The sequence below is a fragment of the Xiphophorus hellerii genome, chromosome 12 (genome assembly GCF_003331165.1).
Source record: "Xiphophorus hellerii strain 12219 chromosome 12, Xiphophorus_hellerii-4.1, whole genome shotgun sequence".
Lineage (NCBI taxonomy): Eukaryota > Metazoa > Chordata > Actinopteri > Cyprinodontiformes > Poeciliidae > Xiphophorus > Xiphophorus hellerii.
This window is the reverse complement of record NC_045683.1, coordinates 1,715,959-1,734,071: the sequence shown is the minus strand read 5'-3', so window position 1 is coordinate 1,734,071 and position 18,113 is coordinate 1,715,959. Positions and strand designations below refer to the sequence as shown.

The 18,113-nt window shown below is 39.8% G+C and overlaps 1 protein-coding gene across 1 annotated transcript in view; it reads right to left on the bottom strand.

Annotated features, from left to right (window-relative positions):
- The window catches only part of ttc16 (tetratricopeptide repeat domain 16), a 28,056-nt gene that overhangs the window by 7,724 nt on the left and 2,219 nt on the right, over positions 1-18,113 (bottom strand). Inside the window, exons 2-10 of the mRNA XM_032577567.1 lie at positions 10,411-10,516; positions 7,233-7,375; positions 6,310-6,385; positions 5,710-5,812; positions 3,611-3,756; positions 2,793-2,916; positions 2,633-2,713; positions 2,368-2,543; positions 838-1,141 (exon numbers count right to left, since the gene is read on the bottom strand). Coding sequence (XP_032433458.1) covers positions 838-1,141; positions 2,368-2,543; positions 2,633-2,713; positions 2,793-2,916; positions 3,611-3,756; positions 5,710-5,812; positions 6,310-6,385; positions 7,233-7,375; positions 10,411-10,515 — 1,258 coding nt within the window. The 5' untranslated portion in view covers position 10,516. The remainder of the gene's footprint in view (positions 1-837; positions 1,142-2,367; positions 2,544-2,632; positions 2,714-2,792; positions 2,917-3,610; positions 3,757-5,709; positions 5,813-6,309; positions 6,386-7,232; positions 7,376-10,410; positions 10,517-18,113) is intronic.

Genomic DNA, 18,113 nt, shown 5'->3' with positions numbered 1-18,113 from the left:
ACTGTAATTGCTTTCAGTAAGCAATAATACAAACAGACGAGCCAAAACGAGGAACCTGGGTCGTCGTGGAAACGGAGTCAACATGCTGTCAGTCCTGCAGCCGGCGCAGCGAGCCGAGAGGCCGCAGCAAAGCCATTAGAGCTCATGCTTCTGATGCGGCCATTTTTAAAAGACAAAAACGCCACAAAATTCTGAATTTTTCATCATCTGCTGGTTTTCTTTATGTGTCTGTTCTCTGAATAATGCAGAGCCTGAAGGGCCATCTCACACACACGCAGAAAATGGAGCATGAAAGAATCAGTGAAACTGGACCCATCTGTTCCCGGCCAACAAAAAAAAACCTCAGATTTATATTTGACTTACAGTAGAGAGGATCTACTGTTTGACTCTGCATGGAGAATCACCGATATTAAACAATCTTTGTTTTCACATTTTTATAACTAATTATCTGAGCATTTTGATTTTGAACTAAGGTTTTTTAAAAAAATATTTAAAATAGTACTATTTAACAAAATACTACGATAGAATATTACGGCCATACTAAGAAAAAGATTAATTAAATTATCACAATAAAATCATATTACGAGAATAAAATTGTACAACATCGAAATAATACAAACATTAAGTCGTAATATTCTGAAAATAAAGTCTAAATATTATGAGAATAAAGTCAAAGTAATGCAAGAATCCAGTCATAATATTATAACTTTAGTTATTTTTGAGAAAGGAGCAAAAATTGTTTTTTTTAGGTTTTTACATCAGAAATGAAGATAAATGAATCAAATATTTCACCTTTTTGTAAGGAAAACAGGTGAATGTGTCTGGTTTTGTCCTCACCTGTGAGTTTCGGCAGCCCGGCTTCGTCCTCGTCGCAGTCGATGGCCGTCGTCTCCTCAAACACCTCGTTGGTCTCCTGGCCCTTCGGCCCGTCGGCCCCACCCGCCTCCAGCGGGCCCCCGGGGACCTTCTGCTCATAGACGCTGCCGTTGGGCGACGCGGGGCCGTCCTCCTCCACGGACACCTCGGCGGCGGACGTTTCCGACCCGGTGTAGACCGGCGGCGGCGGGACGGGGGGCAGGGAGTCCCGCAGGACCGTGTATTCGTAGGTGATGTAGGGCGTCCGGCCGTTCTGGTTCCACACCTGAACCAACAGAGACTTTTACAGATGATCCTGGACCCGGGTTGCCAGATCTGACTGACAGTTTCCACCCAAACACAAAGTAAAACCCGCCCAACTTAAAAAATAAAAAAGCACAAATCTCAACCTGTAATGAAAGATTTTCTGGATGATAAATTGTCCCAGAAGTTATTGCAATAAACAATGAGTGTAGGAGCCATATATACATTTTTGGAGCTTAATACAAAATGTTATTTTGTGTTTATGTGAGTTAAATTATTTACTCTGTTATTTGAAAAAGATAAGCATCTGTAATTGTATTGTGTTTGAGCTTATGACATGGTGCCTTTTGATTGGTTAGTGACTAATTAGTTTATGAAAGACGAAAGTACTTGCTCTTTGTAGAAGTCTGGCACCTTGAGAGTAACACAGTCTTTTGACCGTCACTTTCTATTTGTTTTGAATCTGTTTGTTATTTTTATTTTCTTTTAAGTTCAGTAAAGACTTAAAGATGACCGTCGGATTCAAGATCTCCTTTTTTTTTAGAAGAAACGTGTCGCGTACGAAAGAGCTTTAAGGGGCCAGACTAGTGAGAGCTTGCCGCACTTACAATGAGGTTGTTGTTTTAAAACCATTACCAAAACACCAAAGAGAAAAAACATAAATTATGCAAATGAAAATGATTACGTTTGTTTTAATTCATCGTGCAATTTATTTATTTATTGCTTATTTTATCAGGCCGAGTCACACTGAGATCTGGTTTTACAAACTAATGCAGAGTAGCTGCTTCTCCAAATTTGTTTATGTTAATGTTTTTTTAACAGGAAGTAGTTGGAGGATGACGGTGCAGCATGTTTTTAAATCACTTATTATGTGAACAAACTGGAATGGAAATGCCAACATGGTGTTTTTTCAACATTAGAAGAAAATCTACAAAGATTTTCACATGTTTGCAATGCAAATGCAGTTAATGATGATGTCACGTATGACAGAATCTTAGATTTCAAAATAAATTAACTAATAAGGTAAATGCAGAAATGCAATCCCAGAATCTTTTAGAGCATTTTGTGTTTTTCTGCCACACAATGACAACTATTTGAATGCTTTTGAAAACCTGCCAAATGTTGTGAAAAGCTGTTTTTTGTGTTAAAAAAAAGCCCAAATGGGTGAAAATCCGCCCAATCTGGCAACCCTGTCGGGGACGGTAACCATTTCAGGAGAAATAAAAGGACTTTTTGATGCGTCTGTACCAGGATATTTATGGCCTGGTCGATGGGGCCTTTGGCGACGACGTACTCGATCCCAGTCTCGTAAACGTCCATGGGCCGCCGGTACTTAAAGATGGTTCCCGCGGCGTGGAAGTTCTGCGGACTGTCCAACTTGTAGGCGCCGTTAAAGAAGAAGTTTCCCGCCTGGTCGGTCACAGCTGGAATACAAAACAATGGGAACTCAGCTGACTTCACTTTTTACTTTTTATTCACTGTGTTCTGTTAGATAAAAGACCAGAGAACGTACCGAGAACATCGGCTGATTTCTTCCTCTCGATGATCTGGATATCCCAGGATCCTTCAGGGATTTGGGTGATGAAAGAATAACCTGAACCAGACGGAATACAGACATGCTGAGCGTGTGGATGTTTGTATTTTGGTGTCTAGTCAAAGCCCGGCAGGCTCACCCAGCGTTGTGGCTCCACGCCGGAAGTTTCCGGTGACTCTGCTGCAGCTGCTGCCGTCTCCCTGGCAAACGCCGCACTTATCCAGCGTGTTGGAGGAAAACAGAACCCCGTCACATCCGATCGGCTGCAAACCAAAGCAGGAAGTAAAACATGAACTGTTTTAGTTGCTAAATTCATTAAATGTTTAGTCTCAGATTAGTTTTTATTAGTTACAGTAGTTGTTTTAGTTTTTCATACTTTGGTTAATTTTTAGATGCAGAATTCAAAAAGATCAAAGTATTGAACTTTGGGTAATGAATACTGAACAGAAGATACTTTCTAAAATTCTCTAATAATGTATTTAATTATTGTTGAACAACCAACTGACTCTGAAGTTTTCGTAAAACTTTTGCTGTCGCCATTTTACGGAATAGAATAAGTGCCAGAAATTGGTGACAGCTGACATAAAAAAATCTATTTCACATCAGTTCAAAAAGCTAACAAATAGATTCATAAACACAAAAACAAAGGGTATTATATCTATTATTTCTGTTTGTTTTAGCTTTATAAACACACAATATAGTTCCAATTAGTTTTAGTTTTTCCCCATTAATTACCGTTTCTATTTATTTCAGTTAACAAAAATGTTTTTGTTGTTTTGTTTGTTTTAGTGAACTCTAATAACCTTGCAGAGAACAGGACCTTTTCAGCCAACATCAGTGTCTGACCTCACACATTCACTTCGGGGGAAAAGGTCAAGAATTCCCGTAAACATGGAGCTAAAATCCGGCGTCATAAAGCCGGAGACAGCTGTGAGGGCAGGAACGGGTCAGACTCGCCTCACACGTCCCGTCCACGCACACGCCGCGGTAGCTGCTGTACTTGCAGGAAGTGCCGTCTCGCGCCGTCACCATGAGCTGCCGCTGGCCGTCGGTCGTGGTGCAGTGGAGGTCACAGGGGTTGCTGGAGATATGAACATAATCATCTGAAGACAAGGAGGAGGAGACGGGTCAGAGTACGATTCCCTTTTACTAACTCATTACTGATTCATTTTTAAGTGCAGGAAAGAACTGGACTTCCTCTCTTGATTCTTAAAGATGTTTCATTTCTCATCTAAAAACACTTCCTCGCTTCTGAACAAAGCTTTGGTCAGAGAAATCTCATTAACAGAACCAATTTATTCACATCCTGAGCTGGCAGAGTGAACAGTTTGAACAGTTTGAACAGTTTGAACAGTTCGAACAGTTCGAACAGTTTGAACAGTTCGAACAGTTTGAACAGTTCGAACTGTTCGAACAGGGAAGACGTGGAGGAAACGAAGCCGACATGACCTCTGGTTTCAATGTCGAACTCCTACAGGGCGGCCATGATGGTTTTACAGCCCGGCATGCCGGCATCGTTTGGCTCATGTTTGGATCATTAAATTAAAACAACCCAAATGTCGAGGGGTTAGTGACCTATGACCTTAAATGCCCAGTCGGACCCAGATACCTGCAGCCCAAGTTCGGTGCTGATGGAGCTTTTTGGATGAGAAGTTGGAGAAAATTCATGGTTTGTTTATCTTAATCATGTTTTGTCTTATATTTATTTTTGGTTGTCATTTACTTTTTCTAAATGATTGTTTTTATTTTCCAAAAACAAAATGGTTTGTATTTTGTTCTGTTTAATATTTTTTGTACATGTTTTTTTCACTTATCCAGTTTTACTTTTATATTTTATACATTTAAAACTAAATGAAAAAAAATCCTATTTATTTAGATTTTTCTGATTTATACAACAAATATAACAATACAACCAAAATAATAGCAAAAACACTAAAAGACATGGACATTGAATGACATAAAAGTAAAAGAAAAGAGACAAAAATGAAAAAACTGAAAAACAGAAACATTCATATATTAATAATTATTACCTTTTTGATTTAGTTATAAGTTGTTTTCTAATAAAAATTCTGAAACCAGAAGGTGAAGAAGGTCCAGTTAAAGATTCTGGTGTTGCTGCAGCTCTAACTCACATCCTGCCTGTTTAATGATGTAAAAATGAATCGGGTCAGGGCCGGACCAGGGTTTAATGGGGCCTCAGGCAGAATTTAACTTTGGGCCCCAAACTTTCCATGACCCCCACTGACAGAGTTTCAATCCAGATTATTTTAATCTGGATTGAAACTCTGGGAGAGAGGTGGAGCTTCATTCATTATCTGTATGTGTGAACAAATTTAACTCAAACAGAAAACAAAGGTTAAACTCGTAGCATCAAATTGTTACTACGGTAACACAACAAACATTAAAGAATATTCTCCAAACTTTCGCAAATTTCTATAACTTTTAAACAATTTAAAATCTTTTAATTAATATAAACTATTTATTTAACTTTTACCTTTTTCACATATTTACTGAAACTGTCACCATGTTGTGGCATCTCCTCTGTCTTCTCCCAGTGCTAACTAGAAACAACCAATCCGAGACAAGAGGCGGGTCTTAGCACTGTCAATTACTATCTAACGTGGCGCTGCTCATACCCCTACACTGCAGCTGTTGTGAATGCTAAAGCTAGTTAGAATGGCCACAGATGACGGCAGATAAACAGTTTTCCTGTTATGCTAAGTTGTTTCTCTGCCTTTAGGACATTTAGCAGCGAGTACATGAGATTGACTGACAGCGCTAAGACCTGCCTCCTGGCTCTGATTGGTTGGTTTGATCAAGAGTTGTCCATTTCTTCAGACGGCAATATGATCTTTTCACAGATTATCTGTCTCATGTTATATGTCACAACATGGCGATAATTTTAACAAATATGTAAAAAACATATTTTTTATAAAAGTTACATACTGCAACTTTTATAAGTCTTTGTTTCTCAAACAAACAGAAGTTTTACATATGGTTTAGTTTGCTTCTGCCTTGGGCCGGCTGTGGGCTGAGTGTTTTTGTGATGATATTACCAGGATAGAGAGGTTTCCACTGGTAGTTCCTCCCACTGTAACGCTGTGAGTTAAAGGACCAGCACTGCTCCTCCCTGAAGCTCCTCCCAGAGGCGGGACAGTCCTGGTGGACAGAGACACCAGAGACAGTGAGACACGTCTCCTCCCTGTCTCTGCTGAAACATAACTTAATGATCCAGGATTACAGGAGAGACGGCTGAAGATAAAACATTCTGCTGTGAAATGCAGAGTTGTCCATTAAAACACGTTTTTAAAATAGTAAAACAATAGCAGTATAGCAATATAACAACAGTAAAGCAGTCTTTTAATTTTTAAAATATTAATTTTAAGAAATATTTAAAATGTATTTGGGACATAAAAACATAAATGTACAACATATATTAATTTCTATAATACTTTAATGAATTCAATATGCAATATTTTAAGTAAAAAAAGAAAACCGTTTTTATTAATGACAAAAAGCCTCTAATATTGCAGTGACAGTCTGTGGTTTTACAGTTTGTTTCTGTTTGTGAGGACAGTTTGAATCTGTTCCAGCTGGAGCGGCCATGTTTGTTTTTGTAAAGAAGTGAAGTGATGAGGAGGAAGTTTGAGACTCACTACGGTGTTGCAGAGATGGTATTTCTTGGCCGTTCCTGTGCAGGTCATGTTGTCCTTTCCAGCAGCAACTTTCTTTCTTTGGACAGAAAACAAACGTTTGGAGAAACGGCGGCGCATTAAAGCTAAAAATCAGGCTGAGAAGATGAGAAAACACACACAGTAATCTGTTGGGTTAGGTTAAAGCTCCCAATCACCAGAAATCAAACTAAAAGATGATTCCACTGATTAATAACTCATTTAAACACATAAATGTTTAGATCCAGTTTTTTAAGTTACACTAAGTGTGTTTGCCAGTAAATGCATCTTGTATCATCCAGTATTTTGTAAGTTTTGTTATTATTATACATGAATATGTTTATCACTATAGTTTCTCGGTTCTCTGTTTATTTTTTTCTCTCTTTCTGCAGGTTTAGAAACAGACTTCCAGTGTCGTGTTCTCTCATCTCCTCTTATTTTGTTCTTTCCCTTTAAAACTTATTACTCATCTTCATTACATTTTACATATGTAAGAAAATATTAATACTGTGTCTTTATTCTGCTAATATTTTGACTGTTTTCTTGTATTAAAAATAAAAATGATCTTAGTCTGGACCTAACAGTCTGTTATAGTTCACAGCACATCGCTGCAGAAGTCTTGTTCTGTGTTATTTTTAACATCCTTCTCTTGGGTTTTTGGTCATTTCTTTTATGTTTTGAACTCCTAGAAAATATTTCTGATGTCTTTCTGCCCTGGCATGCAGCAACTGTGACCTCACGCTGCAGTTTTTCATGTTTATTTAGTAAGTAATGTCATTGTGGAGTCTCTTCGGTTTTCTCCACTGTTAGTTTTTTTGAATCAGTTTAAGAGCTGATAAAACCGGGTCACCAGCGAACTGAACCGGGTGGGCTCATCGTGTTTGGGTTGGACCAACCGACCGACTGACCTCTGTTTGAGGCAGTGGCGCTCCTGGGACATGACCCCCCCGCCGCAGGTCCGGGTGCAGGCCGTCCACTTGGCCCACTCGCCCCACCAGTAGGTGGTGACCTCCTGCTGGTCCTCCAGGCTGTTGGACGCAGCGCCCTCCTCCTGGTGAAACGGAGAATTACAACACACAGGATGAATGTGATTAATACAACGGAAGAGGATTAGAACCACTGAAAACAAAATTCTGACTTTCGTTCTCACAGCTGTACGCCGAGCCACTGGAGACAGAAAAATAGGAAGAGTCAAATTCTGCCGAAAAACTCAAAAATGTTGAGACTGAACTCAGAAATTTTCTAGGGTTAAAATTTGCTACAACAAATTCCGTAATGTTCAGGTTAAAATTTCTCTGATTGAAAAGTCAAATATTTGCTAGAAAAGTTTTCAGATTAATCTCAGAAATATTCTAGAAACAAACCAGAAATTCCTGAGTTTGAAAAGTTGAGAATTTGCTAGAGAAACTGAGAAATTTTAATATTAAGCTCTGAAATTTTGTACAGTAAAAAAATGTATTAGTTTCAAATATAAAAAAATTTCAACTTTTTAAAATTTTCTGAATTTTAATGGACTTGTGGAACTCCACCTTTTGTCTAGAAAATTTCTGACATGAATATCAAAATTGCTGATTTTTTTTCTACCAAATTTTTGACTTTTCAAGCTCAGAAATTACCATCGTTTTTTTCTTGGAAATTTTGACATTTTTCTCAGAATTCTGACTTTAATCTTTCGCGATCAAAAGTAGTTTTGATTACAAAAAGCAAAAATTCAGAGAAAAAGTCATTATTCTTTTTTTATTACTATTTTATTGGTTCTAATCTCCCGTAAATTATGATCCACTTCTCTTGGAATAAAAATGCTCCTAAACCAAAGTGATGAAGCAGAACCTGGGTCGGTTCTGGTGTGTTCAGGTGCAAGCGCAGCAGAACCGGTTTGTTTTGCCGATGGCCCGTGTTGTGTGTAGAGAACCTAAGCTCCTGACAGTAACAACAACAGCTGTAGGATTGTTGGACCGTCACGGGAGCGTGCGTCAGGAACCAGAACAAATCCCGGCCCGCGAAGTGACGGCCACCATGTTTTTGTACGGAGGCTTCGGTGCGCTTCCCACATTCCTGCCGTGGATTAGCAGCATTAGCCCGGGCTGAAGGCGGCATCCATTTATTCAAACAGATCCGTCCGAGGGGTTGCTGGAATGTGAGCTGAGCTCCTTGTAAAGGTGTGAGGCAGCGCAGCTGTGAGGGAAACTCGGCAAATACCAGACAGACTGAGAGACACGGAGCAACAGAGTCCAGAGGAGAGTCCAGATTTATGAGGCCGGCGGCCGATTCCACCGCAGACATCCAGATTATTAACCTCTCTTTGTTTCTCAGGGAGTTTAAACACCTGAACTGGAAGACTTTGAGACTCTTTATTCCAAACGTTCGTCGGACACAAACTTGAATGTGTTTTATTGGGATTTGATTTAACATCTTAGCTCATATTTGTGAAGGAAGATGAAAGATCGCTTTCAAAATGTTTTATTGATGAAAATTCCTAAAATGTGGCTCTTCTTCACTCTCTTGGCCCACCTCAGAAAGAAAAATGGATCAAATTAATTTTTTTTTTTTTTTTAATAAAATCTAATCTGTTTTCAATCAAAATTATGCTTTACAGTGCTTTACATCACAATAATTATGAAAGATAAGTTAAAATTATAAAATAAAATTTTTAAAAAGCCTTCAGTCCAATAGATGTGCACTATTGAAGACTGTATATATTTTTTTTCTCATTAATCTTATTTTTTAAAATATATTTTTAACACTTTTTGAACTTTTCTTTGATGCTGCTGTTATAACCAAGTTACCCAACTATGGGACAATAAAGGATATTTCTGTTTTATTCTGTCTAAAGTAACTTATTGAAAGTTATTTCTCATACTCATTTTTCTGATTGGTTGATTGTTAAACTCATGAAGCAGCTTTGCACCTCAAGTTATCGTAACAAGCGCTAAGAGGAAAAGTTTCTGTCAAGAAAAAGCCAAAGGATGTGGAAGACTCCACTGCTAAACCCTAAGAACTCCTGGCCAATTAAATCAGCAGGTCTGAGGCAGCATTCATGCTAAATGAATGGTGAATAAAGGTGCTAGCTGTAGCCAATGGTGCTAGCTCCAGCTAATGCTATCAGTGTAGTTAATGATGTTAGCTCTAGCTAATATAGCAAACAGTAGATGACAAGCCAATCACGTTTGTTTGTTTCAACATTTATCTCACATAAAAAGTTTGAAGCAACTCCCGTAACGTTAGCCTTGACCTCTGATGTTTTGTTTAAAGACTTCAGTCACTATAAGCTACCCACGTCTCCGGCCCAGCATGCATTGCACAGGTGTAAAAATGATGACCTCCATAAGTGAGGAATATAACAGAGGTTATTGAAGTAATTATGATACAGATGTTTACCATCTGAGCTGAGTGAGGATGGAGCTGTTTCCCCCAAAAAACTTGCAAAGATTTCAGCCTCCATGTATAAATGCACACCACACTTTTCAGATTGTTTTAGTAAAAAAATGTAAAAGGTAATTTTCCCTCTACAGTGTGTTGGTCATCATAAAACCCAAATAAAACATATAAAAAGAGTGGGACAAAATATGGAAAAGTTTAAGGAGGCGGGGCTTAGTGCTGTCAATCAACCTTGTGTACTTGATGCTTAACGAATGGAGAAACAACTCAACATTACAAGAAACCTAGACCGCGCATTCACAACAAGCTATACTAGCTGCAGCATAGTAGAGCTCGTGGAGGCGATGTGGAGAAAGGATGAGAAGCCAAACAGATTGTGATTGACAGCGCTAAGACCCGCCTCCGGGCTCTGATTAGCTGTTTCTAGTTAGCACTGGAAGAAGACAGAAAATCTCGATTTTTCACAGATCATCTGTCACACCAAACTAACATGACATAGACTGTTTCAACAAATAAGTAAGAAAATATTAATATTATACTGCAATATTAAGGTATTATAGACTTAAAGCGAACTCCTCTTTTGCTGAAAAGCTACTTGTAAGTTAGATTTGTCTTATTTCTCGTGTGCTATGATATTTGCAGTAGAAAGTAGATAAAAATACTTGGTTAGATTTTGTGTTTTTGCAGTGTTCTCCTGAGGTTGTGTACCTGCAGGCCTCTGGACGACAGGTTTCCCACAGACATGGCCAGTGTCAGGAAGCCAAGGAGGACCACACCTGTCTCCCCAAACTGCTCCCATGACCACACCCTCATCCTGCACAGAGGAACGGAAAAAACACTCAGTTTCAACATCTCTGTACGGATCTGCATGTTTGTCTCCAGCAGAACCGAAACATTCAGAACATGCATGCAGGGGTTGTTATCAGCACTGGGGCCGCAGACCTCCATGTGTTTCTGGATAAAAACAGCACAGCGATGATTGCTTGACACAGACCGAGGGGTCTGGAGGGAAGCATCGCCACCGCTAATGAGTTCCTGCGGCAGCTACATGAGCTGCGGATGAAAGCTTTCAGCCGAGACATGCGGGTGGTTTTTTCAACTCCAATTTGAGGCTTCTCAGCTTCCAAAACCACACAAGAGTCTCGGCTGCTTCATCCACAGAGAACACATTAGGAGTCTTAATATTTCCTCTCTGACTGCAGTGAAATCGCTTTCTGAAACACAACGTTAGCGGTTTGAGTAGCTAGCATGAAGCTAAGCCAACATTTCCAAGCAGACAGTAAACTTACTGGGATTATCCTGGAACTGTTTAACTATAGATATAGATATACAATCAATCGACTTACTACTAATTGTTGACTAATGGTTAATTAGATTTAAATTAGTTCCAATCGATTTTCTAATAACGTCCCGTTTTTACAGCCTATTATTGTTGTAGTTTGGTGGCCATCCAGCAGAGGGCGCCGCTGGTCATCCTTAAACGGAGCCAGGAGTAAAGATGGCGGTCATACCAGAACTGGGACAGGAAGAGGTCAGAACTGAGTCCGGTTTGAGATGCAAAATGCTCTTTATGCGCTTTTGTTTTGATATGTTAACACTCGACAAGCTCTTTACGTTTCACCTCAATGGCGCTTCATTCAGCCGAGCTGCATAACGGAGCAGAGACAATTTCTGAAGCAATTCTTACAGATTTGCCATGAAGGTGAGGAAAATGTTAGAAACGCGAAGGAGCTAAAACGAGAAATAATGTTACGTGATAGAAAAAGACATGATGCTAATAAACAAGGTTGATTTTGAAGATTATCGTAGCTTCTGTAGAACATCTCAGCTCATGGGGAATGAATTGTTTCACATTTTATTCTTCACATATTTGATTTTTCTATCCAACAACTGAAGAGGTTCCTGTCTTTTTATGTTTTATAAATTTGTCTAAGTTTAATAATGTGAGAAAGCCACAATTTTCTGTTTATTCAGTCAGTATAACGGTGCAGTATATAACTTTTATTGAAAAACAATATTTTATTTACATATTTGTTAAAACTGTCACCATGTTGTGACAGTATAATAGGTGACATATAATCTATGAAAAGATAGGGGAGAAGCGATATCATAGCAAACATAGGGGGATGAGCAGCGCCACATGGAGTGGTGATTGACAGCGCTAAGACCCTCCTCCTGGCTCTGATTGCTTGTTTCTAGATAGCACTGGAAGAAGATGATCTCTTATACCATAAACAAATATGTAAAAATCTACTTACATGCTGCAGCTTTAATACAGTTGGCACAAAATAATGTTAAAAATTAATATTTTTATTATCAGCATATGATGAAAAATGAAGTTCTTTGAAAGATGATCAGCCCACATGATACAAGAGAAAACTCAGATTTTTTTTTAAAAAGACTCTCATCAACTGTTAGTTGATCAATCAACTCATTAATCGATAACTTGCCTCCCTTTAACCCATATAAATATTCAGAATTACCTGCATAACACGCAGCTTCGATATAAACTTGATGAATACAAGCCAGTTCCAAGCAGCCGAAACACAAAGTAACATCTGTTTTCTGGGCCGTGCAGACCGGCTGGCGGTCCGCGCAGACGGCTGCTGGCAGGTGGAGCGTGACGCAGATGGGCCGCCGAGAGGCCACAGGTGGTGCAGACGGGTGAGCTGGACTCTAAAAAGCCAAACACGCCCTAAAGCGCTGGAAGGAGGAAGGGAAGTTTCCCTTCGCTGCTACACAGGTAGGCCTTTGTTTAGCTCCACAGACCATAAGGAAATGTACATGTCTGTATGTAAAGGCTGGCAGGAACAGACACAGACTCACAGGAAAAGGAGGCTTCTCTAAGGAGTTTCCTGAAATTCAAGGATTCAGTGAAGTCCCAAAGACTTAAGAGGAAATTTCACTGAAAAAATTCAATTAATCTGTTTTTTGAGTTATCATCTGGTTAGGGAAAACTCAGAAACTTTACTTTTTTACATAAAATTAGGTCAAGTTTAGTAATATGGCACATTTCAGCGACAAGGCAGCTCAGTGTGTTACATGATAATAACATCATACAGTCATCAATTAAGAAACGAGCAATAAACATTATATTTAGTCAAACATCAAAATCACCAAGCAAATACGCATCAAATATGTTCCAGTTACTGACAATCAAACTCTAACCTGCTGCGTTTTCAGCTTGGTTTAAAGGATCTCAGTGTTTCAGCTGTTTTACAGTTTCCTGGAAGTTTGTTCCAGATTTGTGGTTCATAGAAGCTGAATGCTGGACTGAAATGATTTGTCCATCAGGCCACTCTTTGACTTTTGTTGGATTTTACATTGCCCTCCACCTTCTGAATCTGACTTGTTGACCTTTGACCTGTACCGAATGCCGCTGAGCCACTGCCTCCACGTCCGTCTCAACATTTATAGTTACAGTTTCTACCACAGTCACGTTTCGCTGCAGAGGGAAAAAGCGATCACTAATGAACTTCTTGTTGATGTTCTGAGAACATCTCCTGAACTTTCGCATGTTAATTGTCGGCCATTATCTTTGCCATTAATTATCTGCCATTGTTGTTTCTCCTTTGGGTGTTTTTGCTCAAACTGTTCCCTATAAATTTCTCTCCTAACTGTGTTAATTTGGGTTTTAACTGTATGTAGAATGTGCTTTAAACCTCCCTGCATGTGCATGTTTTATCCAAACTGTAGAGGCTCCTCAGAGGAGGACGTTGATCACCAGCACAGGCTCATTGATCCCTGAACTCCCAGTTTTAGGACAGGTCTTAATAAAATAAGCAAGCAGCTGGTCTCACCCTCTGCAGTCTGGCTTTCTCTGCGTTAAATATTGGTGGCAGGTGTCTTGAAGCAGCCGCAAGAAAAACCTGGATTTCATTATCCAACCAGACGCAGCTGGAGTGCGGCCAGCTGCCAGACACACACTCAGGGAGGAGACAGACGCTTTGTCCGACACGGATACACGTGCACACACACGCAGCCAGTGGCATGACTCAGCGCCGGCACACACTGCGGCTCTGTGCACGCTGGAGCTCACACACAGGTATCCCAAACACACACAGGCATGTCTTACTCCACCTCTGCTGTTTACAGACACACACATTAGTAACGATGGAGCAGATTCTGACTTTGAGCTCAGCGTTTTGCGTTTGCGTACAAACTTTATTGGGGAAATTTGGCCAAAATGCTAAATTTCCAGCAAATGTTCTCCGTGTACAGCGTCCCCCGCTGAGGGAAGCATCTTCATCATCGTTCTGCATGTTCCCACTCTGCAGGCCTCAGCAGGAGCAAAACCTCCAACTGGATTAAAAACTACAGTCATCCTCAGGATGATGGTGTGAACCAGCCGGCCAGGAAACCACAGCTGAAAAGTTTTCTGTTTCTGCACATGAAATATTTTATCTCTGAAGTCAGGTTGAAGTTATTCTATTTAAAACTTTTATTTGAAAACTTGTTTTACTTTGAACGTCATTTGCCAAAACCTTAAAGTTGTTTCCCATAGAGACCAAAAAACAGAAACAATAGAAAGAAACATAAAATATTATTGTTAAATCATAGAAAATTAGTAATTTAATAGTAATTAGTAACTTAATTAACAGACAAAGTAATTAGTAACTTAATAATAAATGACCACAGGGACTTTCACAGACAGACACTAGGTGGTGCTAGAGCGCCTGCTCTTTTCCTCTGGACAAAGTGCCCTTCTGAAATCACTTTTTTTATTAATGTTTTTTTTTTTTTACAGTGTATTGGGTGTGGCCCAAGATAGTATTTAGTCTTTATTGCCCTTTTTTTCATGACTAGACCTTTGAACTTTCCCTCAGTTCATTCATTCACTCATTCATCATACCATCATGTACTGTACACTGTAAAAATGGATTTCTGCACTATTTAAGCTGAGTTCAATTAAGAATTTTAATCTTGATCCTTCATTTCTAGGATTTATTAACTTATTAAAGCTAAACCTCTTCAGGATTATTCAACTCATTTGAGATATTCCATTTTGAGCTATCCTACTTTGTATTATTTATATTTATATTTTACTTGTTTTAGAAATTTTGTTTAGTTAAAATTAGTTAGCCAAACCTCTTTCTGTAGCCAGGTTAGCGTTGCATTTTGGGACGGAGGGAGTTTTTTCATAAAGCATAAAGTCCAACATTTAAGACGTCTTCTCATAATCAGTCTGTATTTTACCTGAATTAGTTCCCAGAAACACTAATGATGTGATTTCACACCATCTGCTTCCTGTGTACATCTGGTTCTGCCGGCCCGGAACAACTGACCCATAAACAGACCAAATGTTCCAGTTCTTGTTTGCTTTGTGTTTTCTCTGCGTGAAAAGAAACCGAGCCACCAGAAAAAGTTACAGGTGAACAAATTCATGGACTGATTCATACCAAAGTAACCAAGCCGCAGGATGAATGTTTCTGTCTGTCCTCAGTTCTGCTGGAAGTCTCCTCCTGTTGAAAGGAAATCATTCCTCTCCACTGTCGCCACATGCTTGCTCAGGAGCAGGCGGTGCAGGAAAGTCAAGATTCAATGTATCTGATTGATCTTCCTTAGATAACTTTACAGCCGTTGGTATCTTAGACAACTGGAGTTTTCAAAACCTGAGAGACCTCACACACAACGATAAAAAATCAAATTAAAGACAACACGCCACACACAAACTCTCACTAACGTTTAGATGTCGGGTCGGAAATCTAATAAAACCTCTCAATTTCAGTGTAAACAAACATGGCCGACTGTGAAGAAGCAATGGTGGTAGTTTCAGAAATATATTTAACAGAGAAAAACAAAACAAATCTCTGATGTCCATCGGATTTTCCGTTGTTTTGTCTTCAGTATTTTAGAGACTTTGTCACCTTGCTTACTGATTGGCTACACGTTGCATTTAACAGGCTGTGTTCTTGCTTGTCCTACAATATACCCCGATTTTAGATGGAAGCGGTCAAAACGTCTTTCCAAGCGGAGCAGATCACTCTTCACACACGGCAGGAATAACTTCTAAGTTTACTTTAAGAGCCATCCAGATACTCAGAACGTTCCTAAAATTGGAAGGGAAAAATCTGGATAAAACTGTTTCCGTGTGAACTAGACATTACGTTAGTCATGTTGTGTTTAATTGCTTTTCCTAAATTTGGAGCAAATTAAACAGAATTATATATATATTTGTACTTTTGTGCTTCAGATTGCCTTGAGATGATGTTTGTTTCTCTGTTGGTTGTACAAGCTGAACTGAACAATAAAACATAATGATTGTTTTCCTTCAGTAAAGAGGACCATCTGTCCTCAGTGTAGCGAAGCGCTCTTTAGTTTCTACGTTAGGATGAAAGATTTGGTCGTGTAGAGCTGGGACTGAGCTGCTACAGGAAACCAATCCCAGGGTTGAAGGTTGCAGTCGTCCTGCTGCCGTCCAGACAGAGTCTTCCTCTCTCCTTCCTCACTCTGCTGTCGTTTCCCAGCAGCCAAGCAGGGCAGACAAAAAAAAAGAAGACAAAAGTAAACACAGTTCCCTCGTCTTCCCTGCTCCCGAACTCTCTCCCCACCCTGATGGACCCCTGGGGCCCCTCGCCTCTCCGTCTTGTTTTTGTAGTCGTGGAAACCTTAGGAGACAGACGGACAGCAGAGGTCTGTCCCCCAGGACGCCGGACTGGAGCTGATCACGCTGCCCGACACCTGTTATACGAATATCGTCTTTTAAATGAAGGTGTTTTACAGGAAGACCTGAAATAATCCAACAGTTTAAGGTTTAATTAAATGTATAAATCATGAGCAGAATGTATTTAACTGGGGTGGAACATAAAGCTTTGAGCGTTTTATTCATCCATCCAGGATTAATGTTCTGATTCAAGATTTCCAGTCTTCAAATAGGTTTTCTGTTTCTGAGGTTTTCAGGGTTATTTACATCCACGTCTTTTATTGCTCTAGCATACAAAAACGTCCTGTAAGTCACAATGATGCTCAGACGGCCAACAGGCATTTGAAAGAAGAGAAGTCTAAGTGAACAATCACCAGGAGTTTTTCTTTCTGTTTTCCATCCTTCTATTTACTTTCCTGAGATTGGTTCAGAGGTAGCAGGAGGGAAACCCAGTCATCCCTTTCCACAGTAAAAAGGATGACTAACTCAACCCCGACTGACTCATGTTGCTATGAGTCAAAAGACATTCTCCAGCTCGTCTTCTGGGTCTGCCTAAAAGTCTCTACCAAGTGGTGCATCCTTTTGAAGCCTTCAACAAATGAGATGCTCAAACAACTTCAACTGACTCCTACTGATTTTAGACTCGGTTCAACTGGGAACCAAAACTGCAATATTTCTGACATTTTCAGCTTCTCTTTCTCACTGCACTGTGTCAAGTGAACCAAACCCTTTGAGCAACATGTTCCCCTCCTCACCTGTGGGGGCGCTGTACCAACAACCACTGAAGGAAACGACACAAAACTTCTGAAGAAGACACTGAGCGCAACTTTGACTTTTTACGAAATTTCAACTAAACTGGAGTGGCGTCAGATTATAGCAGCTGGATAATTTCTCGTTTGTCTTTGGCTAAAGACCACAAGACATTTCTCCCGCTAGCGATAGATTCAAGTGTTTGTTCTGGTTGTTTTTACCCAGAATGCCCTGCAATGTAGCCCACTTCCTAGATCTGGCGTGGTCTCCGGTCCACTTGGTGTTCACATATGCATTCAAGACGCACCAGAGTTCACTACAACCAAACCGAGACTGAGGTTTTTAGGCGGAGCAGAGTTTGATTACGTATTCTCACCTTCCCAAATGAACCAGACTGTCTAGGCAAGCAAACTAGATTTGGATTAGAGTGGTGTGAATGCAACCTGAGAATCATCAGCACTCCTCATCAGCAAAAGTCCATCGTCTCTGTGGTGACATCAGCATTCTCCTTACACTCATTCACACACTAATGGTGGTGAAATTGGGTGAAAGGTGACTCTTGTTTTTATGATGACTTAAGAAGGATTCCCATGGAAGAACAATCTGAGAATCCTGACAAAAAGTTCTTTCTACTCTACAGCTGCGTGCACACAGACTTGGCAAAGATTTTACGTCAGATGATCTTACCAGCCTAACACCTTTCTGTTATCTTGGGGGAAGAAGGACATGGGGTTCACAGCGGGAACCTACAGGTCTACGACCAACTTGCTCTGCCAACCTGAACCACTGCCGTCTGAGAAGTGCATTAAAGTACTTTTAATGATTTGTAGCAAAGAGGCTTTAGTAGTTCAGTAAATTCAGATACAGGTCATAAAGACAAAGGCAGTGGTCAGAAAACCTGCTGTTCACACATTCTGATCTCAGGTGAATTCAGATAATTGAGTCAATGTGAAGAAAACGATCAAACGAAGCGCCGTAAAGGAGACATTGTGGAACTTTGATATCTTATCATGGCTGC